The sequence below is a fragment of the Vipera ursinii genome, assembly GCF_947247035.1.
Source record: "Vipera ursinii genome assembly, chromosome: 1".
NCBI classification, from domain to species: domain Eukaryota; kingdom Metazoa; phylum Chordata; class Lepidosauria; order Squamata; family Viperidae; genus Vipera; species Vipera ursinii.
The window spans coordinates 293,979,272-294,007,178 of record NC_139512.1 but is presented as its reverse complement, the minus strand read 5'-3'; the positions used below and the strand labels follow the sequence as shown (position 1 = coordinate 294,007,178).

Sequence of the window (27,907 nt, the reverse complement as noted above, 5' to 3'; positions counted from 1 at the left end):
GATTAGACTTCTGTTGTTCAATCTTCCTCAATCAGAACAGATTTATAAGCAAGAATGAGTCATATAATTACAAAAGTTAGTTGGGAAATTTTACAACATTCATCATGCTATTCCTTTTTTCCATTTCCTGTATTACTCAGTTCCTTGCCAAAAAGTAAATAAATGAAATGAAAATTATGAATTCTTTGAAAAGCAGATTCTATGATGGAAAAAGTGCTTATAATGTAAAAAAAAATCTATGAGAAAAATTTATCTAGTTTCTCCCTGCTAACAAAAAGCTTTCATCAGCATACCAAGGGTGGGGCTAATATTCAGCAATTCTCCCTTTCTCTGCAACCTTAAAACCTTTTGATTCTTCAAACCTCCAGAGCAGATTTTAGATGTAAAGGAGTTGGAGTATAACATAGAAATCAAGGAATATTTTCGCCTTCTCTGTTCACCTTTGGCTGATAGAGGGGACTTACTGCATATCACCCAATTTTGATATGATTAAGGTTATATTCAGAAGATCAACAGGAGTGCTAGCTTTTCTATTCCTCAAACTTGTAGCAAACAGTGATTGTTTTTAGTGCTCAAGAACAAATAAAGCTAGATATTATGCTGAAGGAGTAAAGAGGACATTAGTCTTAGGAAGAAAACCAGACAATGTCATGAAGACTAAGGACTTTTCAAGTAATAGAACCATTAAAACAGTGGTCTTGCCAGTGAAAGCCAGAAACTAAGAAAAAGAAGATAGAAAACTTTGATTTACAGATTTGGTGAGAGTTGTTAGAAATGTCACAGAGGGTAAGAAAAATGGACCAATCAATTCTTGATTAAATGAAGTCTAATATTACTTTGAGATAATGAACAGCAAGCAGAACCTCACATACTGTATTTTGGACATGTGATGCAAACAGGGGATGGACTAGGAAATTTAAAAAAAACAATCACAATAACAAGGGAAGTAGAAGAAGGGAAAGACAACAGATAGATTTAGGGCTTGAGACATAGAGATTGCCAGAGTGCTCTTGGAAGAACAATGAAATATTGCCAGAATCTAGTTGACATGGTGTTTCTCCAAGAGTCACCAAGGGTAGAGCTTGCCTCACAGGCATCTTTCATCCTGGACTACACACCAAAGTAAGTAAAAGTCTTCTTGTTTTTTGTTTTTATTTTAATAATGCATGGCTACTGTTACTTGCCACATGCAAAATGGTCAAATGAGAAAAGATGGGATTGATGGAAAGAATCATTATACTTCTAATAATGATACAGAAGCCATTTAATACAAAATGGAAAGATGTAATGACACAATCTCTATTGTTTCAATTATATTTGTTAAATTAAAAAATCTAACAATCTTATCAGGAGCTCAAGGCAACATACACTGTACTGTTTTCCTCACAATTGCACAACTGAATAGAAATTGGGTTATCACAGAGAGACTGGCCTAAAGTCACCCAACGGGCTTTCATAAACTAATGGGAAAGTTAAATATCTCATGCAGAAATATTGCAACTGAGTTACAAAATTTTCCTCATCATGTAAAGATTGCTAGCATCATAGAAATGATCGCAAGCATGTTATTTGGGCATTCATCCACAATATATATCCTGATATGTTAAACATTTTAAAACAAATATTTAAAAAAACAGTTTTGTATTTATATTTTATATACTTTCCCAATTAGGCGATTAATAATCTGACCCATTGGGATCCCTCATTATGAAAACATGGCATAATAAATGCTGTGGTTTCGAAGGTTAGGCTCTTACTAGCTCTTGAGAATTAACAACAGAACTGAGCAATCTAGAGCTAGGAATGGGATTGAAAGACTACATTTCAATTAATACTCCAGATGCTAACATGGATTCTGAAAACTGCAGATGCTTTCACTGTAGACTAAAGACCCTTTGTTTTCACAGCTACTACAGCTGGATGCTGTCCATCCCAGTCCTTAATCATCTACAGGTTTTTTGCTTCTAGGACTTGCAAACAAGGCGGTCCTACTTCTCAATGATAAAATCATGTATTTTTGCTCCCCATCCCAATTTTAATCTTTATTTCAGTCTTGATGTAACTCAGATTTGTACCTACTAATCATAAATATATAAGTAACATAAATATATCTGTTTGTACCACTTATTGCTTCTTCTTTCTTTTATAAGAAGCTAATAATCTTACTGCTTCCAAAATTTGCAGGGCATTACAATGAAATAAATGTAAAATATCGTGTGTGTGTTTTTAAAAAAAATCGGCTACTGAATTTACATTCTGCTTTTCCATCTGAAAATTGATGTTCAAGGAAGCTGAAAACTAAAATAGAAACAAAAATTAAAAATAGTGCAATAATTAAAATAATAAAACAATCATACAAAACATTCTTTGTTCAATGTTTTCATTCATTTGTTAGACAAACACATAGATGTATAAAATAAATGGATAATTTTCTTATCATTGTATTTCTTCCTACCTATTTAAAAATAGGTATTCTGAACTAACTTATATTTTAGGCCACTTGGTATATGTCTTTTAAAACAAATGAATACATTTAGGCTCAACAATGATCACAGCCACTGAGTTCCTTAGTAGCATTCATTCAAAAATTCTCCACTTTTTTTTCAACACTCCATATTGTCAGAATCCATTTATATCACATTCATAAATGTATGTTTAGAACATTATCCCCCCCCATGGATTCTGCCATCTCCCGAGGAAGGAGGAGCGCATGTGGATTCAGACTGCCTTAGGTTATTTCAAAGACCAAGGGAAACCTTTTGAACTGGGGGAACAAAAGGGAGGGTTAGGGAAGAAGGCATCTGGCCTGTGTCTCCATTTGAATCTGTAAAGGAAGAAGGCAATAACCATAAAGATTCGAAGTTCCCTTTTTCCCACGAAAGGGATGACACGAAGTAAAATGATGGGGGGCTGACCAAATGGGGTTGAGGGAAGGGGGGTTGAACCGGGAACTCTTTATAAAGTTTCAATTTGTAAAACAATACCAAGTCCAGTCTTGTATTTCCACAACCAAGCATGTCCTAGTAAAAATTCCTTTTGGACTAGAACTGACTCCAAGAGTTTTTGTTTTCCTAAGACGTGGATTGGGGTGGGTCCTGACACATATACTACCATATACTTTAGAATCTGAATTCACACAATGGAAGGTTACTAATATAGTTTACAGTCTATTTTCACACAAGATTCCATTCATATGTAATGCCAAGCCAAGTCTGATGTTACTAGAAAAAGTTTAGATGGTTCTTCAACTATTGGACCCATCTATTTTCCTTATCTCAAATAATGTCACTACTCCCATCCACCCACTCACCACAGCCACAAACACAGAGACTCTGTTGTTTTACACAAGCATCTTGGCAGCAGGAATCCCAAACTGGATTCTCAAATCACAAACAAGGAATCACAAACTGCTTCATTACACCCAAATTACCCCCAGTTTAAGAACCACTGCCCTAAAATCTGATTATATGGCCAAGACACAATCTAAACTGAAAGCAATATTTAAAGCATGGTTCCTAACTTTGGTTTGTCTATCAGTAGTTGGGGAAGCCACGTGTTCTATTTAGCAACCACATTTGATTACTAAATTGAAACTCAGGAAGCTTCAATGTCAGAGAAAAAGATACACAAGCTTAATTTTGTTCACCATAGTTTAATGATAGGACTAGCCAGTCAGCTCTTAGTGTTCAATCTTGGATGCCTCTTTAGACTGACAGTGACAAGTATTTTATACCACCCATGTTGTTAGAGGTACTGAGAACATGTTTTCAAGCACAGCTCAGCATATTATAAAGAAAGGCAGTGAGACTGTCTTTCTCAAATCTGCCTTATATCCTATAGAGGAATAGCATTATTCTATTTGGAAAGAGATTCGAAAAGCAACGAACAATATAATTACACTGCAATATATTAAATATCAATCATCTTTGAAGACCAGTTATATAACAGCTGACAGATATACTGTTTGAATGTTCTATTTGGAAGCAGACCCAGTTCATTTATCATCATAATAACTTTCATTACATTTTTAAATGTTCAGTTTATGTGGATATCGGACATAAAATCTGTGGTGTTCTTAGTGCATTCAAAGCACATGTTTTACGCTGGTGCCCATTCCATTCATAGGAATACAGAGTTAAACAATTCCTAGACAATGTTTTTCAGGAATGTTTCATTTAACTCCAATGAGTTTTTGCATTTACTTACCCAAACATTAAACTATTAAATTCAAAGAATGTTATTATTATTCAATTTTGCCATTGCTCTATCCAATTTTGTGGGTTCCTATGAAAATGTGTGGGTCCACACGAAAGTACAGTACTGCCATACTGTGCACATAATCATAAGCAGATTTTGAATAATTCTATTTCTTTCCTTTTTTTGCACTTTAGAAGAAAAATCAAGAGCAATGAAGAAGATATCTAATAGTCTGGAAAAAGGTTGAAACAAAAATCCCAAGTGCATGAACAGCTAAGTCTAACAATAGCAAATAAGGATTCACCAAACTTACCTACTCGGAAGTTGGGAGCTGTCAAGGTGTCAGCAGCATGCCCATTTTCACTAATCAGCGTTGTTGTATTTCCTTTCTCACAGCTGTTCTGACAGGTGCCTTTTTTACAAGTCACTTTACAGATGCTGGGTGTAAAGACCACCTTTATGCGTCCTGTGTGATTTCCCACTGGGAGCAGAGGCAAAGAAAAAAAGAAAAACAAATAGATCACTTTGGTAGCCATTGATTTCTTTCCAATGATTTACAGATACAGAGTTCTGAAAAGCAACAAGTTCTAAATGGAACAGGGCAGCCGTCAGTGTTCTCTCCTCAACATCCAGTGATGCCTCTGAAACAGGAGTAGGAAGCTGAGCAAACAGGATGCCGGGATTCACTCCAAATCCACATTTAAAATCAAGTCACTGGAGTGGGATTAGAAATCACAATGCTGTACTTTATTCACAGTCAAAGAGCAATACCAAGGATCTGACAGCTTCAAAAGCCAATCCTGACATGCAGATGTAATGTAAAATGACTAAGTATGCACCTAGAAGGTGAATAAACTCTTGCGCCTTTCTCCCCTGCATACTTTTCCTGATTCTACACTTATTAAGTCACTATTTGTAGCCCGTCCCCTGGAAATGTTTCAGGCATGCCGCATGTCTGAAAACATCTGTCTCAAATCTCCTGGCACCCTGGCCTGAACAAATCCTCTGACGCAGCTGCCGGGACCCTTTATTTTTTATTTTTTCCACAGATTCTTGGAACAGTCACTCCATGTGGATGTACGTATTCAAGGTTTTATTTTATTCTTAGCTTCTAATGTGCACCCCAGGGTTTCAATTGTAAATGAAGGTGGTGGCTCAACAGCATTTCAGATCAGGAATGGACAAATCCTATTCATTTTGCAAAGTTCAGTTCTAAGCATTTTCTGACTAATTATGTCATTTTTTAAATACTGTACAAAACCTGACTTTACTTTGTTAAGCGACTGTTTTTGGACAAAGCAGTTGATAATAATAATCATGATTTGAAGTAGGCATATCTTTTTCATCACAGCACAAGAACAAACTGAAGTTATGTTCATTGCAGATGAATCACACATTTATTGAATCATTTGAGGCATTTCTCACACTTTTTTTTTTTACAAAATGTATTATACAAAATTACTTGAAAATTAAAGTCAATACTAACTTGAGGGGATTTAGCTGCTATTATTATTAGTAGTATTTGACTAATCAAGTCAATTATTCTGAACAATCATATAGATTTACTGAACTATTGTTGTTATTATTTTCAGAAGTATAGCATGTATTTTGCATTTTTACCAGTAGCCTTTCTTCAGCCTAGAGTGGGTACGGTGGCCTAGCGGTTAAGATGCCGTGTGCCCCAACGTAGAGTCATGCCAGCCACATGACCACAGAAGTATCTTTGCACAATACTGGCTTCCTCAGCTAGGAAATGGAGATGAGCACCGCCTCTTGAGTCAGACAGGACTGGACAGTGAAAAACTTTACCTCCTACTTTTAAAAAAAATATTCTGCCCTACAAGGGAAAATGGCTGGCTAATCTGCTGTTTGAATGATAACAATACTTAAGGAAGTAGAGAATGTTTCCTAACTTCAGAAGAATATCATTTTATATTATTTTTGGCTGTGAGTAAAGAGCAAATGCTCCATATAGAAGACCTGGAGAAAATCCCAGGGATAAGATTTCAGTTGTCACTGTCTTTTTCCATGAGGCAGAAAACTATCCCTCATAGTTAATGGGGCAAGGCCAAGAGGGGAAAAGGACAGTCTAAGCCAATAGTTGAGTATGGTATCCATACTCTACCTTCTACTTTCATAAGACCTCTCTCTAATCTCAAGGTGGCATTAGAGACCCATCTGGGGGCTTGAAGAGGCTTAGGAATTTGGACTGAACAAGTTCTAATGGTGTAAAGTTGGTGAAAGGGCCCAGATGGGGCACCATTGAGAAGTTGTGCTATTGGCTTGACTTGAAATAATTTGAAGGCTGCAGGAATATAGTGGGATCTCTTGTCTTGAGGAATTTAACCCTAACCCTTTCAGCATTTTCAGTGACGCAGTACCATGGGGATTCCTACTGTTGGCAGAATATAGGACAACTCCTAGATATTTGAAATTGCTTGGTCTTGTGAACATCTGTCCTCCATGAGTGGTTTCGATTTTCTGAATTCTAGCTGGTCTTCCTTGAAATACTGTGCTCATGCTCTCCATACTCTTTTAAAGCCAACAGGTTTTCTTGAGAGTACTGCTGCATCATCCACATAGAGTAAAACAGAATTGTGATTTCTAGCTAATTTTAGAGAGTAAAATTTATGTCAAGTAGATGGCCCAGCATGGAGTTAATATAAAAGTTTAAATAAGATTGGGGGCCAATATTCAGCCTTGCTTTATGCCTTTCTCAGTTACAATGGCATTAATGAGATTGCATCTTTCTTTCAGTGATGTCCCTTCATGAACCATACATATTAGATGAAATAAATGAAGATCAATCAAGGAGGCTTCCAGTTTTTCCCAGTTTGGTTTGTGATATGGAATCAAAGCTGCTTTGAAGCCTGTGAAGATGGCATAAAGGGAGGTAGTATTTTTCAATTATATGTGGAATACTAAGCATTCGTTGATGGTGGATTGTCCTTCCTTAAATCCAGCTTGCTCTTCTTTAAGTATGTTTTCTTGTTCCAGCCAGTTCTCGAATTTCCATAAATGTATAAATCCATAAACTTATGCACCTTTCCATCTTGCATGAAGTTTGCTGATTGTATTGAGAAAGCTAATTGATTTATTATTGGCAGCGTCATCCTTTTTACCCTTTTTATATACTGTATAGGGAGAAAGATCATGAGCATCTAATCCTTTGTGCTCATTCATAAGTGTTGATGCAGGTAAACAGCAAGGCCAGAGTAGGGGCCCAGAAGTCCAAATTGTTTTTAATAGCATCTGGAGGAAGTGGGTCTTCTCCTGGGGCCTTTCCTGATCTTAATTGAGCAACAAGATTTTTGACCTCTGTCACTGGTGCCACATTGGCAGATTTTCTATATTTTGGCTAGGCCCTCCACTTTTGCAAGAGATATCCATATAGAGTTCCTGAAAGTATGCCTCCCAGGTCCCTGGGATAGGATGTGACAATCAATCATGGTTGGGCCATTTCATTGGGAATTTGATGTGATGTGCCAGAAAGAGGCTGAGCCATTGGATTTGACTGCTTGAATGAGTTGTGTCCAGATGTTTTTCATGGTTTTCTTTTTCTTGCATGCTAGCAAGTACCTTTTCTGCTGAGGGAGGTCCTTTGTAGCTGTTGGTATAGTATTGGATACGCAAGTCTGATTAGTGATAGCAAGAGCTTTGTTTTAATATTAACATAGTTCTTGTTGAACCATGGCTTGGAGTGGTGCTGTTATGTTTTGGGAGGGAGGGGAATGCTGATATTGCTCTTGAGGGAGGGTGTTACAATTCTTTAAGAGTACATCAGGGAATTCAGTGATGTCAAGGCAGATTGGAGGCTCTGTAGATGTTATCATTAGGATATCATTTGATTTAAATGTGGGCTCCACTTAGCTTACCTGTATGGTCTTCCTGCTGGCATAATAAGGACTGGCAGCATCCTTAATATGGGTTTCTTGAGTGAAGGCATTTAAATGAAATAGGATTGGGAGATGCTTGCTACTGAATGCAGTATTGCAGGCTAAATATGCATTTTCACTGCCAGGAGTTCAATCCTGACCAACTGAAGGTTGACTCAGACCTCCATCCTTCCAAGGTCAGTAAAATGAGCCAGATTGTTGGGGGCCATATGCTGACTCTGTAAACTGCTTAGAGAGGCCTGCAAGCACTGTTAAGCAGAATATAAGTCTAAGTGCTATTGCTATTGTTACAGCAGACAGTATTTTTCTTAACATTTAAGTCTGTTTATTAAAAATCACACAGTTCTTAATAGCTGAGGAAAATAATCCTTGAATTTTTTTTTATGTTTGTTATTTTTTGACTTATCTTTTGCAATCATTTTTTCCTTGTAGGAAGAGATCTAATTAAAGCATGCCAAAGTGAATAACCGTTATCAACAATTCAACAGTCATTCTGTGGAGATTCAGCTACAATTCATCAGTGCCACAGCATGTCAGTACAGATGGGATGAGCTCCTAAATCATTATCAGCAGCAGTAGCAGCAGTAGCAACAGCAGCAACTTGAACAAAATCAATTGTGAATACTAAAACACAGGGGGGGGGAAGAAACTATTTTGTTTTTTGCTTTATATGGATAACCTAAAGCTACATTGTAAATCAAATTCTGAAACCTAAGTTTGGTTGGTCATTATCCATATTTGGCCTAGACAAATAATATTTGGCCTAGACAAATGTTCTAGTTTTGCAATTACAGGAGGCAAGATTGTAAAAGAAGATGGGCTACAACTAATGATTGAAAATGCCATTAGACATCTGGCACCCGAGCAATACAACTAATTATAACTAATAGAAGCTACTGATTTAGAGCACAATGAAGTAAAAAAAGAGACTGTATCAAATGAGTCTAAAATGTTAACATCCAAATTAAATGATGAAAGTACTTTTAAAGCAGTAAATGTTTGGGCAGTCCCAGCAATTAGATATATTTCAAGGAAGTCCCAGCATTTAGATATATTGCAAGTATAACTGATTGGTTCCGAGCAAAAGTGGATAATCTTGATTGAAAAATAAGGGTACTAACGACCATACATTATGCTGTATACACCACTCAAGAAATGACAGTCACAGATTCTACATATCCAAAAATAGAGGTGGTAGAGGCCAAACTGTGAAAAAAGGAAGTCTGTAAAAAAAATTACATCAAGAAAAGTAGAGAGACTGTGCTTATACAAGGATAGAAATATTGTAAATATGTATTGTTATGGTTTTAATGCTTTTGATGCTGTAAGTCGCCCAGAGTCACTTCAAAATGAGATGGGAAATAAATGAATAAATAAATAAATAAATAAATGCTTTTGACAACACAGAAACTAAACTGGAATACAAGAAGAAACTAATTCTTAGCTGGATTAACATTTTAAAAAAAAAAACAAAGGAAACAACCAAAGCAGCTTAGAACAAGCCCTTCAAACTATGCCGTCAAAGCCAAAGTCATACGTATTTCCAACAATGTCAAATGCAAATTGCATGCAGTTAAGGATGAAACTGTATGCGAACATGTTCATGGCTGAAGTAAAATCAATCAAGTCAATAATACTATCAAAGAATTGCAAAAGTTGTCCATTGGAATTTCTATAGCAAATTTGGCTTTACTGTTTGCAAAACTACTGGAGCCAAGTACCTGGAAAATCAATTTACAAAATGGGGATATCAAGATTTTGTGTGATCTCAAAATTCAACAACCCATATATTAACCCATATATTACAATCAAAGTAAAAAGAATGGCTCATTGATATAACGATATTTGAAAATAGTCTAAGTGATGCAAAACTCTAGAAAAATAATAAAATATCATATTTTACAAATGGAGGTAAAAAAGATTATGAAGGGAAAAAATCAGTTGTCATATTAATTCAATGCTGGTGCAATACCAAAAGGATTAATCGAATATTTAGAAATCTTACATTTATGACACCTGACACCATTATTTCTGCAACAGACTATCCTATTTGGAGCAGCATACTTTTTATAGTGAGACTTCCAAAACCCTTACATCCTTGGCTAATTCACCATTACTGGTGGCCTGCCCTGTCAACAATCAAGAAGCAACAATATCCTAATCAAGCAACTTTCAAACAAGCTAACACTAAGCAACAGCCCAATCTAGAAATTACCAAGTCCACTCCCAACAACACTAACAGGGCAAGAATGGGCCATGCTTTTGAGAATAATTGCTTCTTGAAAAAGCACCTTTGGGACAACCATGACCTGGATGACTGAGAAGCTCCATAGGCTTTTGAGAATAGTTGTCGGGTATTGCTGCATGCTGAAGTGTCACTCAAAACGTCATGGCATGGCACCATTGACACACATGTCATAGTTTTGCCATCAGTGTTGTAGTGCAAAATAACTGGGGCAAAATGGGGATCTGGCAAGAGTTGTCTGATCACATGATTATGACTGCTTTAACCCATATCTTGTTTAGGTTATATAAGGCAAAGGCATTCCATATGCTAAGTTTGTAAGTTTTTTTATTTATAACAATGTTATTCCTTCAAGGGAGGACTCCTATTAGAATTCCTTCAACTTTAATGTGATCAGTTGCTGTTTTGTTTCTCTTATTAACTGAATGAACCTTAAGAAATGCTTTCACGCCATGGCTGTATTGTGCAAGATTCTTGACTCTGAAGATAATCTGCATCCCCGTGGATCCTTCTCCACTTGGAATATGATCCTACTGCCACCAAACTCAGGAGTAATTTTTATACTGAAATCAAAGGAAATCTATTGTCTAAAGAAGGCCATATCTTGCCTGAATTAACACAAAATTACAGACAAAGCAGCATGGTACTGGGCAAGAAATGCCAACACTAAAATTACTGAGCTATTACCAACTATTTAAAAGAATAAATGTATTTAAATGAGTAAAGGTTTTTTTTTTTATCCAGATGTAACAAAAAAAGTTTACTTAAAAAAAGTGCTTCCATCGCAATCATACAGTTGTGTTTTAACATGATATTTCTTTTCATCTAAAGACCATTTCTATTGTGGTGCTAGTGGTCTAATATTACTTAATGAACAACAGATAAATAGCCTACCCAATCCAATATTGCTATAAGATACGACAGAACCTTTATTTTGTACATAAAAGTTTTAGTGATGCTAAAATCTTTTGATGTTCTGGAACTGCTTGCCTCCAGAAATCATGGACACTCTGTCACTGGAGATTTTTAAGAAGAGGCTAGACAATCACTTGTTTGAGATAGTATAGGTCCTCCTGCTTGAGCAGGGGGCTGGACTAGAAGACCTCCAAGGTCCCTTCCAGCTCTATTCTATTCATCCTATTCAGCTAGATTTTTCACCTTTTAATCCACCTTGCTGATACTTAACACTCAAGAGGAAATTACTTATTTCCTAGTATGGGTCCATCACTTATTTGTCCTATCCAAATTAGCTTGCTGGGAAGAGTCATCTAAAAAAATCTGATATTGCCAAAATACAGTGAAATACATCTTTTTTTTCCTTTGAGAACAACCTTTTCACCCACACAACTCTCCAAGAAAATTCCTTCATAGCATTTTTCCACATCATTTTTTTTAAAAAAATAGTTTCTTCTTGTTAGTCATACACACTATTAAATACACTATTACCTTTGTAGATTATTATCTACATATAAGATTTTCATCATATTTTTGTCTTAACCATTGATTATCTATCTATCTATCTATCTATCTATCTATCTATCTATCTATCTATCTATCTATCTATCTATCTATCTATCTATGTTCCATAGAAATTCACTCAAAATTTTTGCAGTCTAACTAACATGGGGTTAAAGTAGAAACTCACAACATCATTTTCTATAACAGACTTGTTGAAAGAAGTAAATCCATAGAGAGTGACTTGAATTCCTTATCCAGAAGACCTTTCCAAAATGTATTAAATGTGATGATGTTCAGAGTTATTAAGAGATCCAGTACAAATAATAGAGATGCATTCAATCTTCACCTTTGTTTCCATCTGTTTCCCTGTATAACTTATTCATCAAGGCAACCAAGATGTTTTGAGTTCAGAAAATAGACTACAATCCAGTAGTCATTGCACATAATCAGTTTATATCATGGTTTAGAATTAGCCAGCAATTACTCACTCAACCTTTTGTTCAAGAAAACAACTTTCATGTGCAATTAGTAAATATTATGTTTTCTAAATATAATAACCTTAAAACGGTCATCAGATTAATAAGTTACAAAATAGAATTCACAGTAAACTGGCCTGTTCCAAGCAATCCTGTCAAAACAAATCAATCTCAGTTCACAAATGTAGACTAAATAATGTACTGAACATTTTAAAATGCTGATATAAGTACCATAAATTTTGTTCTTTAATTTGTTAAAAGTGTCTCAGAATGGACTTCAGGCGGTTCTTTAATAAATTCTATGGAGGATTAAGACAGCTATCATGGTAGATTTCTTGAGGTGGAAGTTGAATTTCATGGTGCTAAGACTATAGTTCTGGGGTTTTATGCCCCAAATGAGGACAAGGTGACTTTTTGCAAAAACTCATAGGGAGATTAGTAAGTCTTTTTTATGAACAACGTTTTTTTTAATCAGATGAACAATCTAAGGTTAGTGGATGCATGGAGATAGAAAAAGGAATATGTCTACTTTTCAGAAAGACATGGATTCTTCTCAAGAATAGATATGATTTGGATTTCAAAGAATTTGGCCATTAAGATTTCTAAAGTACAGATTATCCTTGTGATTTTAGTTTATAAAAGAAAATCTACTTCATCTAGATGAAAATTAAACATTTTTACAGAATTTATTAATGCAGTGTGGGTTTTTACTTAAAAGATATTTTTAAGAATGTCAGATGTGTTGGACATTCCAGAATATTTGAACAAAACTGTGTGTCTCTACATAATGAAAAACAAACTGCATTTTTTTAGATGTAGAGAAAGCTTTTGATAATCTGAATTGGACTTTTCTATTTCAAGTTTTGGAGGATCTGAATCTTGTAGACAATTTTACAAAATGAGTAAAGTTGAACTATACTTCATAGAAAGCACTAATTATTGTTAATGTAGATCTAACAAAACCTTTTGAGATACAAAAAGGAACAAGACAGGGTTGCCTACTGTCTCTTTTTGCTTATTTCAGTGTTTGAAATTCTGAACAGAGACATAAGACAGGAAGAAAAGTTTGTGGGAGTAAATTTTTTTAAAAAACTTCCAAGTTGAGAGCATTTGCAGATGATTTAGTGCTGGTTTTAGAAGATCCTTTAAAGCACGGGTGTCTAACTTGCCATGTCATGTGACATATCATGACATATCGTGACTTTTTTTGCATTGCTGGAGCTGGGGTGGGCACAGCCTCCGTATGATACAACCGGCCCATGGGCTGGCAGTTTGACATCCCTCCTTTAAAGGGACTTGAATTATTAATGGGAAAACTAAAGGAATTTGGTGCATTAGCTAATTTAAAGAGTAACAAACAGAAGATAATAATGTTAACAAAAATATGAGAATAAAAAATGAAATAGAATTGATAAATAAACCAGTTTTGAGATTGAGAAAAAGATGAAAGACTTCAGTATTCATTTGACAAACATAAATTGCATGTTATTTCAAAATAATAATATTAAGGCACGGAATGAGGTTAAAAAATATATGTTAAGATGGGAGACAATATAGCTTGCCATTGTTGGGAAGAATTTCTGTAATTAACATAAATGTTTTACCTAGAATGCTATTTTTGTTTCAGTCAAGTCCCATTTTGATAACTGATGTATAATTTAAAGAATGTCATAAAGATATCTCTAATTTTGTGTGGTGGGAGAAAAAAACAATGAATTAAATATAAGGTGTGTTACAAGACGCAAAAGGAAGAAGAGATGTATTGAAAATACATATTGTACATTCATGGGAATATGATACATGGGTATTGTCAATTATTATCCTAAAAATGCAAGTAGGAAAATGGTGGGAACATTGTTTTTGTGTTTTAAAAAAAGGGAAAACTAACATACTAAGAATAAGTATGCCTAATTCTTATCACCCTTTATTTTTGAGGAATTCATTTTTCAACATGATATCCTATAGTTTTTTATTCATTATGCCACTAAGATATATAACTCAGTTGTCTAGCCAGATTATGAGACAGTACCTATATTCCATAGAGTTAAGAATTTAATCTGCTTTATGCTCCTACAAGGACAGCTACCTGCTGTCACACTTTCTTCAAATGTGACAAGATGACAATTTCAAGAAACCCTAGTCAGTATTCTAATTCAAGTTCTACCTTCGATTTTGTGTATAGTTATCAAAAGAACTAATTGATTTGTGTCCTTTATCTGTGTCAATATGTATGTATAAATATCCCACACAGATTGAGGCTTTATTTTTTTTAAACTAAATCATACTTTCTTCATTTTTTTTAACTATCAAGCTCTTGTTGAATAATCCTCTCACTGGGAATGCTGTTTTGGATTGTTGCTGCTGCATGACATGCTTAACACATGTTATTTCTTGACAAGCTCTTTCAGCTTTTACTGACAAAGAGAATCAGAATCAGCAGTGCTTTTTTTCTTTAAAAAAAAAGGTGCCAGAACTCAGAGGTGCTGTCACTGGGAGCGATGCCCGTGTCTTGCTATGGCGTCACCGCCCGTCCTTTGCACCCCTGCCCCTGTGGCTCAGAGCCACATGCTGTGGGGATTCCCCTCCCCACAGCCACCGTGGGGATTCCCCTCCCCACAGTTGCCATGCCGCGGCCCTTGCTGAGCCCCCACCCAGAGCTGCCCCGACCCCCAACCCAGAGCTGTGTTCCTCGTGGCAGTGGTCTCTGGCGCCAAACAGCCTCTTTCCAACCACATCCAGAAAAATTTGTAACAAACATTGGAATTCTCAAGGCCATGTCTGGTATTTCCCAGCAATCTGTTACTGGAAGGAAAAAGCAATCCCAGAGAAGCATTTGCATGTATGCAGGTATCCTTAGGGTGCCATAGTTATGGATGAGAAATATTGGTTGCAAAGTTGGCTTTTCTGGATGTAATACAGGTATTTTGGACTTATTTTTGTTTCTTTCCATGTTTGATATTTTAAAAAAGGCATATGCTACTGACTACGCTTATGCACATATGTAACATCTTTTGCTAGGATACATGACCACTGCTTTTCCAGAATGTGAAAAGTGAAAGATTGTGACTAAACAAAATTTTAATGTACAAATAATACCACCAGAAATTATTTTAGCCTTTTTAATAAGTGTTGTTAATGATGTTAAGCTCACCATGGAAAACATCATATATTGTTGGTTTAGTTGTAATAGATGGTTATAGATTAAAAATAGTTTTCAAGAGTGTACAAAAGATACTATTTTTTTTCTAGCTGAAGTCCATGAGTCATAAAAAAGAGCCAAGATTGCCTACTCCTAAAGCCAATAGAGGGAGCTTTCCCCCCCCCCAAAAAAAGGTGCCGGAACGCTGTTCTGAGCATTCTATGAGGAAAAAAAGCCCTGCTTTTACTTACGGAACAATCTCTGGGGCCATGTATCATCCTGTGAAGCTGTGGCATACTATCTAGCATGTTGTGAGTAACTCTCTACTATATCTGTTCTTTCGTATGTGTCCAGGACAGTTATGGGAAAAAAATGCATTTTCAGCTTGATGCCATCCACAGACCCTTTACCTAACCAGCACTAGCTATAATCTTATTTATCAAACACCTTAGCAAAATTTTAATTTATTAGGCCAATGGTACCCTACATTTTGCTTCTACCTTTAAAAAAAATTACAATATCCAAGGAAACAGTAAAAACATAAAATAGTATTGACAGCCCAGATTAGAGCTAGCCATAACAATTGGCCTAATGAACACACTAACCCTAGGCCAGTGGTGGCGAACCTCGGGCACATGTGCCAGAGGTGGCACTTGGAGCCTTCTCTGTGGGCATGTGCACCATCGCCCCAGCCCCACCTCCCCCTGTGGCCCCCTCAGGACTTCAACTCCCAGAATTCCTGAGCCAGCATGGCTCAGCTTGGAAACCTCTCTCTTTCCCCTCAGCATGGCTGGCTCAGGACTTTTGGGAGTTGAAGTCCACGAGTCATAAAAAAGAGCCAAGATTGCCTACTCCTAAAGCCAATAGAGGGAGCTTTTTTTGCAAAAAAAAAAAAAAGGTGCCAGAACGCCGTTCTGAGCGTTCTATGTGAAAAAAATCCCTGAGAATCAGAATAGAATAGAGCTGGAAGGGACCTTACATGTCTTCTAGTCCAGCTCCCTGCTCAAGCAGGAGATCCTATACCATTTTAGACAAGTGACTGTCCAGTCTCTTCTTAAAAATCTCCAGTGATGAAGCACCCGCAATGTCTGAAGGAGGGATTTAATACAACAATAACAGAGAGGAAAAGAGAATTTCATTTTTGATGTGCACCATTGTGCCCACAGTAAAAAATAACAATAAAGATTATCTTCTTTTATCTTATAATTTGAGGTAAAATTTTGATCCTGAACTTATTATGACTTAAAATATGCTTATAAAAGGAAAACCTTGTCCATATGAGGACCAAAACAACTTATTAAAACTAGCCTTTATTTTTAAGAAGCCTATTTGCAACTAATAAAATTGTTTTTCTCAATAAAATAAGGAATAGCAGCATAAAAAATTATTTGACCCAGCTAACTAGCCCAACAGATTAATGGAGAAACAAAGTTAGGGCGCATGCTAAAAAAAAACCATGAATCCAATTAAACTGAAATTATACTTCATAAATAATTAAAGTTTTGTTACATATTTATTAGACCACTAGGTGTCTATGAAGTGTGAGGGACTACAACTTCCAACAGCATGATCAATGGCCGTGCTGTAGGGCAGGGCTTTTCAACCTTTTCACCCAGTGTACCACTTTTAGGATATGGCAACATCCGAGTACCACCAGTCGCCTAGCAAGGGGTCAAAAACATGATAAAAAAAGGAAAAAAGTGATGAAGTACAGGTAGTCCTCGACTTGCAACAGTTCGCTTAGTGACTGTTCGAAGTTACAAATGGCACTGAAAAAAGTGCCCCCCAAGCCACAGCCTGCTGGGCGGTGCTCTTCCTCCGGGCGGTGCTCTTCCTCCGGGCGGTGCTCTTACTCCTGTCCAAGGTTTTCATAGTTGTGAGCAGTTGAGGATTGGCAGCGGGGGTGGGGTGGGGGGGTATTTGTTTTTTATTCCCCCGGTCTGCTGGGTGGTTGAAGCAGGTTTTGGTCACTTCACATGACCCTGGGACACTGCGACCATCATAAATATGAATCAGTTTCCAAGCATCTGAATGTAAATCACAAGACCCTGGAGATGCTGCAACATTCCAGATGATCGGCACTTCTTCTGGGCTCAGCAAAAGTGCCAGGATCAGCGCCGAGCTCCAGCTGGAGCCTGGCACTGATCCTGGTGCTTCCACTGACCCGACAGCCCTGAAGAAGCGCTGATCCTGGCGCTTCCGTTGAGCCCCAACAGCCCTGCAGCTCCAGCCATCTTTTGCTCAGGCTTGTGCGCTGCTGCCACCGGTACAGCTCATTTTCCTCCCCCACTACCACTTTTCTAGGATGGTCACGTACCACCTGCCAGGTGCCAATGTACCACAGGTGGTACCCGTACCACTGGTTGAAAAGCCCTGCTGTAGGGAGTTCTAAAAGTGGTAGTCCAACTCATCTGGGAGGCTGCTATATTATAAATTGGTCCTAATCATTTGGAATTCAAGTCACTCTTTTACTCTATCAGTAAAATCCTTATGAAAGACAGTATCAAAGCAGCTGCCATTCTTAAAGATTCAAAAATATAACATCACCACTATATGCTATTCCTGCCACATATCAAGAACTCAGTAAAACACTTAAGGCCAAAGAAGGCATCTCAACCATGACAAAATAAAATAATATACGCTATGATATTTTTCTTGCCTTTTTCTCCTCAAATTCTCTTTAAAACTACTTAAATCAGAAATAGGCAACAAGTGGCCTTCCAGATGTTACTGAATTACAACTTAAATAGTCCAGGCAACAAAATTAAGAGTAAGGGATGCTGGAAGTTCAGCAACATCTGGAGAACAGATTCTTGATTTAAACTTCAATTAGCTTCAGTCTAGTTTTGGAGTAGCACTGGCTGTATACTGTATGTTGTGCTAAGCTCTGGTTTGCTTAGCCATAAGCTGAATCAAACACAAACCATAAGCTACAGTGACAGAGTTCACATAAATCAAATCCAAACAATCCATGTTTTGCTTGTCCTGCAGAAAGCCTGGCATGGATGCTTGGCCTGAAACTCTTACTGAAAAAATACATCTTTATAAAAGCCCTAATTACCTTATATGCTTGCCACAGCTGTCCCAGAGCTTTTCTATTAGCCAAAAGGCTCATTATGTTTGGCTGCTATTTGCTTTTCTCTATCAGGTAAAGTACAATTCGCAGTAGTACTACCTACACTGAAGACAGTTCTTTTCAATTAGCCTCTTATGTCAGTTGCCTTCATGTAGTTAATTTCTGAACTGCCTTTACTTAAACCAGACATTCACAAATTTGGAGAAATGATATGCCGGAATTCCCCCACTTTGACGGTGGGTATATACAGCAAACAAGAAATCAAATCTACAGAACCTATTATTGTGCTTTGAAATCTTATACTTCTGTAAAGCCTGCCAAAACTTAGTAACACCTATACTAAGCAAATCCATTTTATTTTATGCCAGTATCTTTAAAAAATAAACATTTCAAAGGTCATTCCATTAGTGACTGTTTCTTTCAGTGGCTACTACAATAAGGAAGCAACTTTTGGGGAAGGACTACCTCATAGGTCAGGGGCTAATCTGGGTTCTTATGTTGTATTTATGTACTATATTAGTACAGGTACTTCTTGACTTACCACCACAATTGAGCCCCAAATGTTTGTTGCTAAACAAGAGAGCTGTTAAGTGAGTTTTGCCCCATTTTACAACTTTTCTTGTCACAGTCATTAAGTGAACCACTTTAGCTGTTACGTTAGTAACATGGTTGTTAAATGAATCTTACTTCCCCATTGAATTTACTTATCAGATGGTCACAAAAGGTGATCACATGACCCCAGGACACTGCAACCATCATATCATTTGCCAAGAATTTGAATTTTGATCATGTGACCATGGGGATGCTGCAATGGTTGTAAGTAGGAAAAAGAGTCATAAATCACTTTTTTTCATTTGTAACTGTGAACTGTCACTAAACGAATTGTTGTAAGCCAAGGTAGTTCATATATCCATATTTTTATTGTATTTAATGTTTTTTTATCTAGGTTCTGGCCTAATGATGTAAACATAAACTACAGGTATACCATATGGCATTGTCTTAATTCAAAGACTATAATGAAATCCCAATGGCTGTTATAAATTCTTTGCCTTAATTTTCAGAATGATGCTATCACAGAACACATGAGTTTTCTGCCACAATAAACTTGTTTTCAAATGCAATACAATTCTTTTTGTTGCAATACAACAGATTGACACACACCCCCATCTCCTAGAAACTGTTTAAATCTAGTCATCTGGATTAAATGTATATTATTATAATTGATTTGGCTTAAGATGTCACCTGATGCAAAGAATGGACCAAAGAATACTGAGGCATTGAATGACTGCTGCTGATCTTCCTGATCAGGTAATAGACCTACCTGGAGAGCAGCAAATACTTGTGCTCTAAACAGTTTATAAGATGAACTAGTGATGTTGAAATGAAAGTAGATGAAAACCAGAGAACTTTGGATCAGATTAGCTGCAGTCACAACTAAGCTGGGAAAGGAAAACCAATGGCCCTGTTCCTACTTGACTCAGTTACTGGAGAGAAGGGAGAGTGGATAGTGTGATAGAGGAACATCTGAAAATAGTTAAATTTAATGCAGAACATACTGAGTCATGAAGACGGTTAAACTAAACTTCCCAGAAAATGAACTGAAGAGAAAGCTGCTATAAAGCAAACCTTGGTATCAGGGAACTCACTACAGCAGAGCATGGATCTCAATTATTGACCAGCTCCAGTGGCCAAACTATACCTCTTGCTATCAGCCCAGTGAATGGACAAAGTTCCAGTGATGTCATGAAATCTTGCTTGTAATCTCCTGGTGTGACAGCATATGGGATACCAGGATGCCCTATGTCTATGACATGGGTGTCAAACTCGTCACGTGATGTGTCGTGACGTATCACAACTTTTTTTGTGTTCCCAGAGCTGGGGTGGGCGTGGCCTCTGCATGATGCAACCGACCTGCAGACTGGCAGTTTGACACCCCTACTCTATGAGAAAATGGGTATAGCATGCCAAGAATTAATACAATTACATACATAATTCAAGTATGATTATGTGCTGTTAGAACAACCGGAAAGAAGCTCTAACTGGCTTAGTGATTGACTAAATTAAATATGTTGTAGAAACAGGGTTAATGAGTAAGTGTTGTTTTTTCCAAACTAGCTTTACTCTATGAGGCTGATGTTGGATTGGTGTTTATAATTTCTGCTAATAGTAAGCGCTGGCTCTTCGGCTTTGAAACGGAGATGAGCACCGGCCCCTAGAGTTGGAAACGACTAGCACACATGTGCGGGGGAACCTTTACCTTTACCTTAATATATAATACAAAAATACAAAAGAAAAATGCAGGGCAAAGGGGAAAAAAGAAAGAAAAGGCATTGACTTCCGATTCCTTTGGTGCAGTAGAATAAGATAATAACATCAAACCTCAACTTTTTACTTTTACGTAATAATAAAAACTAGCCATTTCTATAACAACAAACCTATTAATTAGTAAAATCCAAAATTAAAGTTTCATTTTTTTCCACAAAGTCCAGAAGCAGTTTCCAAGTAGAAGCAAAAGTAATTGTATTTTTTTTCTGTAATCAAAGCAGTCAATTTGACCATCTCTGCTAACCTCCTCTTCCTAATTTCACCACCACAACCACAACCCTGTGAGGTGAGTTGGGTTGTGAGTGAGTGACTGGCCCCAAATCACCCATATGGTTTTCATGCCCAGGGCAGGATTAGAACTCACTCTCTTAGTTTCTAGCCTAGTGCATTAAAACTACTAATAGACCAAACTAGCTCATGGATTAAAAAAAATGTGCTGTACCGCTAGAAGGTGATAGGCACTCAGTGAAACATACAGTCTATTTACTGAAAAGATGTGGGGGAAAAATATTCATGACTTCAAGGATTTTTTACAATGCTATCATAAATTGATATTAGAAAGTTGTGTAAGTTTTCTCTACTCTTGGTTGTCTGCATCCCTAATTCTCAAAAAAATATACCGAACAAGTACGTCCATTCTATGAAATATGTAGGGTAAGACTGTCAATTATCACTTTTCAAAGAGATGTTGTCAGCTTCCATATATGTTTGTTTAATGTAAATAATGTCAATAAATAGTCTTCTTTCTTTAGATTATTCATGAAACAAGAGATGATGGCATATGAAGGAGAAGCATAGTTCAAAGAAGAATCCAACATTGTCCATGAAAATCCTCCCTCCCCCTTTGGCTGCTGAAAAGCTAAAATGGACTGGATAATGTGATGTTCTGGAATTTCCATTTTTTAAAAACATATTCCACAGCTTGACATGTAGGCCTTTCTATAGTTGATTAGGCACATATTGACTCCTTTTGATATTCTTTGGCTATTTCCATTATTCAGGTTACATTAAAAATAATGTCTGGCACCTCTTTTTCTACATAAGGTACTAATCTACATTGGACGATCCTAAGCATAATTTTGGGAGCATATGAAATTAAAAATATTATATAATAGTTGGCACATTCTGTTAAGCTGCCTTTGTTTTTGCAACTGGAATGCAGATTGACCCCTTCCAATTGGTTGGCCACTGTGTCATTCACCACGTTTGCTGGTCTAGCTTGGTTAGGGATTTTACTTCTATTTCTTATGTTGTTTGGTATAATTCTATCGGATTTCCATCAGTTCCTGTAGCGTTCTGACTTGGTAATGACCAGAATCCTTATCTAACTTCATCTTCTACCGTAGTGCCAGAGGTTCTTGTAAGTATAGAATATCTTCTGAGATATCTTGAATTTTTACATCTCTCTTTACAATGTTTCAGTGCATCTATCTGCCTTTCGATATATGATGCTAATTAAAAGATTCAGATTTTAAAGCCAGACTGTACATTCAACATGTTCCATATTCTTTTAAAAAGTGCTTTATGCTGATGTATGTTATAAATCATGGAACTTTTTGTAAGGTCCGAAAATACGTATAGAACAAGTTGGTGACTTAAATACAAGTTTTTAGTTCCAATGTATTATAGTAACATTTTATCCTTAGAATAATGTAAAATGTAAAGGTTCCCCCGCACATGTGTGCTAGTCATTTCCGACTCTAGGGGCCGGTGCTCATCTCCGTTTCAAAGCCGAAGAGCCAGCGCTTGTCCAATGACGTGTCCGTGGTCATGTGGCCGGCATGACTAGACGCCAAAGGCACACGAAACACTGTTACCTTCCCACCGTAGTGGTCCCTATTTTTCTACTTCCATTTTTACGTGCTTTCAAACTGCTAGGTGGGCAGAAGCTAGGACGAGTAACAGGCGCTCACTCTGCTACGTGGCACTCGGGATTTGACCCGCCAAACTGCCAACCTTCAGATCGACAAGCTCAGCGTCCTAACCCACTGAGCCACTGCGTCCCTTCTATAGAATAATGTAGACAGTATGAAAATGCTAAGTATGTTTTTAAATTATTAGAGTCTGTATTCAGCATGTATTATGGGAGACATATTGTAATAATTCAATCCCTAAACAATATATCTTTCTTGATCCTTTGTTTTGATATGTAGAAAAAAATGGAGACTGGCTAAAACAGTCTTGAAAAATAAATCCCTGGTAGATTGACCTCTACATTTTCCAGGGCTTTAGGAACTAAAAAAACTCAAACCCATATATTAAGAATGCTTGCAAAGATAAAAAGATTAGTTCACAAGAATCCTGGGTTAAAAGTTCTCAGCTACTCTATGGTCTTGAATTAGATCACATATTTGATTATTCCTCCATGGAGCCCATAACTTATTTTCAGTGCACAACATCAACAATGGGCCATAATTCAGACAGCTGTTCCATATTTATTTTTAAGCATATCTTCCAGTGTGCACCCTCAATCTATATTTACTGCTTATTGTGCAAACTCTACACTTTTTAATTTCACCTGTTGTTTCCTCTAATAATTATTAGCATGGCTCCAACTAACAATTTTCCTTGTAAAGGATCAAAACTGTGACCTTAGATTCTACCTAGGAAAGTAAGCAATCCCAGCGTTTCAGCCTTTTGAAAGATGGAGGTGTGTCTGTGTAACATTTTCTGCTCAACTGTTTAGTTGAGAAAATAAAAGACAAGCAAGAATCTTAGGCCATTTAGTGGCAGGCTCAAAAAATTTAAAATATGGACTTCTGGCACAATCATACTTCATACTGTAGGAAAGAACATTCTAGGGTGGTGTTTGTAAATTATGATCTTAGCATTCTTAGTTCCAGAGTGCCAGAACTTTGTTTTTTCTTAAATTCTCATACATGTAATTCCTTCCTGAAACTGAGAAAGCTGATTTCAAATTGAGACCTATTAATTAAATACCAGATCTAGAAGAATATACAGTAACATTAATTTAAATTGGCTTTCAATCAAAAAGTTCCAAATTCAAGTATCATACATGTAGACAAGCCATTCTGTCTTCAGTCTCCATTTTCTCTCTTTTCAAATATAATAATCTGATGAGGATAAGGTTTCTTGTTAAAATACATGTGAAGCAGTCTGAAATAAGGACACAAGCCAGGTAAAAGCAATGGAAATCTGCTTCCTGTGAAGCTGTATCAAACACAAGCTATCTACAGAAATCTATGCCAATACTGAACCAACTCATCCCAGATCTATTTCCAATATCAATCTCAGTAAAAGTCTTCCTTAAAAACAATGTGCATACATGAACATATTTCATCATTTGCAAGTTCAATTATTTCTGGTGCTGGGGTTTACTTCATCACATTAAACACAGGGCTGGTAAAGTTGTTGAAGCACAATTTACACAAACCCTTTAACTCTGCTAGATACAGTTCCAGGGAACTATAGCTTAGAACAGGCTGGCTGAGCAATATTGGGGAATTGAAGTCCACAAATTTTAAAGTTGCCAAGTTTGGAGACCCCTGGCTTAGCCTTAGAATATCTGGAGAGAACGATGGTTTCCTCTCCTGAATTAAGGGGGAAATACTACATGAGGGCCTCCTAGGACTTGCCAAGACTACCGCAGCTGTTGGCTGCTTGTAAGAAAGGAATCATAATTCCCAGTTCAACATTTAAAAATATCTTAAGTGAAGCACATCCTCATCTACCGCTTTACTTGTTTAAGAAGTGATCTATTAATTTCTTCGTATCACAAGTTGTTGCTCTCATCATCTACAGATTTTGAGCAGCACATGCATGTGAATACAGCATGCTTTCTAAAAACATTTTTTAAAGAAAAAAGAGGAATGAAAACTGGAAAGTGTGGAAGTAGGCAAGCTAATCTTTTATATGCAAAAGTTCTATATGCAAATATATATGCAAGAAATAATATGTTTAAAGGAACATTCCCTAAAGAAGGTTGGTAAATGAAAGAACCTTGTCATGTAGATGACATTTGTTATCCATTTCTTGAGCTCTTCTTGTTAAGCTCGGAACCTGGATAGGAATTCTGGAAAGCAATTCTTGGGAGAGACTGCTATAGATCAAATGTTTTATAAAACATATAAAAATGAAGTTGATAGATCACCCAGTAGTTATCAACATGACAACAAAAATCTTGGGTTTAGTAAGAGCTTCTAATGGAGAAAGGAACCCATTGAAACATAAAATCTCTTGTTCATTACATTTAATATTAAGGAATCCGTATCCTGCAATATACAACTGAAGTTTTTATCACTATCGGCAAGTAACTTCCGCTGCATATATAGCATGAATTTTAGCATCCAACTCAACTACAATTAATCACTGAAGTTGCTTTCTTTTAATAAAGCTAAATGGCCGATATTATAATATATCTTAATAAAAAGCTAAATACAATGCTATATTGCCAACAGTTGAAGTACTTACTGCTGACATGTAATGGTATGTGGAAAGGCCCTTGGGAGATGGGGAGGGAGAGATGTTGCCTAGGGAATGGTCAGATAAGAGCTATCCTGCAGCTGTATAATGGGTGGAGAAAGAAAGGACCAGAAATAACTTCTTAGACTCTAAAGGAGACAGGGAGAGATTTGTCATTTCAGACTTCCAAGATTCTGTTAATGCAGCCTTACAAAAAAAGTTGGAGCAGTTCATTTGGTTGTGTTTCCTGTCTGATCTAGGCTGACATGACAAAACTGGACAATGCATTTTTCTCCTCCTCTTTGGATTAAAGTAATCAAAATCAGCTCTGGAAGTTCCACTGTCTATTGGAGTGATTTTGAGGATTGTAATGGAGAAAGGAGAAAATGAAATTCTTGCAAATGGGCTTTTGTTCCCGAACAAGCATTGAGTCTGCTGCTATTCAGCTCAAATTCATTATTACCATTGTTATGTATTGGGCTTGTGGTACCACACCATGTGCGTTGCTAGAGAGCTAACGGCTCTCCAGCAACCCAAACAGGCCATCTCCGGTCCTGCAATTGGTCAGCCTTAGGCGGCAAGCGAGGGTTCAATCCTATTGGCTGCTACTGTAGGGCTAGGCTATATATTGTGGATGGGTGCGGCCCAAGCTCAAGTACAGTTCCAGCAAGAATAAAATAATGAGTTTCTCTGTACTCAGCCTTGTGTCTTCGTTCCTGCTCACCAGAGCCCACGACTTAACCATATTATTATTATTAAAATTTATCTAAATCACAAAATCGATAGACAGCATTTTGTTACCAAACATTCTAAAGTCCTTGTACCAGTAGAAGAATCATGAAGACATCATCTGATCCCAGAGAATCACAATATTCTGATACAGGACTGTGCAGAAATAGTATATAGAGTTTTGAATCAATCAATTCTGTAATATCACAAAACCAATGATAATCCTAATTATAAAATTGGATTGAGTCTTAATAATTCTGAAGGATGGATATTTTCCTTTTCAGCAGTTATGCTTTAGAGATTCCCTGGAGATCTATCTGATCTTCCATGCTGCTCAGCTTTTTACACAGGACCATCTGGTATTGCAAACTGAGGTTTTCACATCTACATTCAGCCCACTTTTTTCATGAAATCCAGGAGAATTCTATGATTATTTGTTTTGTGCATAATCATGGATTGCATTTATTAGATTTAAATACTACTTTTTTCCCTGGGAGCCACAGGCAGATCACATGGGAATCTCCCTTCATTCTTTCCCCACAAAAAATCCCATGAACCTGCAAGAGAGAACAACTGATCCAGTTGCCCAGTGGATTTCCATGGCTAAATCTTCAAATCCATCACATCAGATCCTTTTTTGCTGCAAGACAAATAAGACCTTTGCATTTTGGATTCCAAATTAATGTCTCTTTCAAGCTGAACTCAACCGCTAGTGAATTCCCAGATATGCTCATGTAGTGATTTTGTCAACAATACAGAAGACGTTTACTATTGATTTTTACTTATTATAATAACATACCTTCTTTTTAACTTTTGTTTATTTACTTCACTGCAGCATTCCAGCCATACTTACTCTGATATGATGTAGCAAGCTGATCCTGGCTCATTCTTAGAGGTAGAGAGCTCTCTGTGGACTGTTCTCCTGAGAGCACTTTCTTTGATGGATAATATTTAGGCTTGATAACATATTCATGTGTTTGGCCATGATGTACATTCATCATCAAACTCTGGGATGAAAGAGGGATAATTCTATTCAAAGAAATAAGAAAAACAGAGAAATTGATAGCAAAACATTATGTTGGTCAGAAATGACATTAATAACAACATAACAAATAATAATTTTTAAGACTATGGCAACATATTTAACTCTTGATGTTAAAAAAATAAGCCAAGCAAACTTGCTATGTGATAGTTGCAAACTTACAAGAAAATCACTGTCCTTCCTTCTTACAATTGAACTCTAGTAAATGCCCATCCTTCCTATGATTTGGAAGACTTAAAACTTCAACTCACCATGATGCAGAACATAATAAGTATGTACTTCAGCTCTAAGCTTAGTGCAATTGAATAAAAGGAGGGGGGGAAAGACAAGTCCCATATTCTACTGGAATAAAACCAATCTTTATTACAATTACAGTAAATTCTGAAAGAGATTCAAATATTTAATTAACTGATCATTTTTACTAATGCAACATCTTTGATTTTCAGAGATAACAAAGAATAAGTTACATCCAATTCCTGGTGTGGATAAAGCCTGCAACAGATCAGTCATCTACCATTTAAATCAGCAGCCAGGAGCACATAATAAAACAAGGATGGTCAGAAGTAGATTTACTTCTTTCAGATGTTTTATTTAATTGCACAAGAGCTTTTGCCTTCCACAGTGTAATAACAACCACAATTTAAATTGCTATTTCTTCCTTCTAAAAATTATATTACTAAAATGAAGAAAGCTTGGACAGCTAGGGATGGGTGTTTAATGTAAAAGGATTGTGAGTGTTTTTCAGTTTTAGCATTCAAATAAATTTGTGAATTCTGATTTTTCAAATTTTAATTCTCTTTTTTTTCCACCTATCTCCAGCTGATGGATCTTGGAGTTCTAGAAAAAAATAAAAGATTTTGCAAGCACAAAGCCTCCCAATCTTTCCCAAACAATTTAGATAC

At 36.7% G+C, this 27,907-nt stretch overlaps 1 protein-coding gene across 1 annotated transcript in view; it reads right to left on the bottom strand.

Annotated features, from left to right (window-relative positions):
- Window positions 1-27,907, bottom strand: part of LTBP1 (latent transforming growth factor beta binding protein 1) — a 207,563-nt gene that overhangs the window by 118,012 nt on the left and 61,644 nt on the right. The window contains exons 4-5 of the mRNA XM_083349128.1: window positions 26,817-26,992; window positions 4,511-4,678 (exon numbers count right to left, since the gene is read on the bottom strand). Coding sequence (XP_083205254.1) covers window positions 4,511-4,678; window positions 26,817-26,992 — 344 coding nt within the window. The remainder of the gene's footprint in view (window positions 1-4,510; window positions 4,679-26,816; window positions 26,993-27,907) is intronic.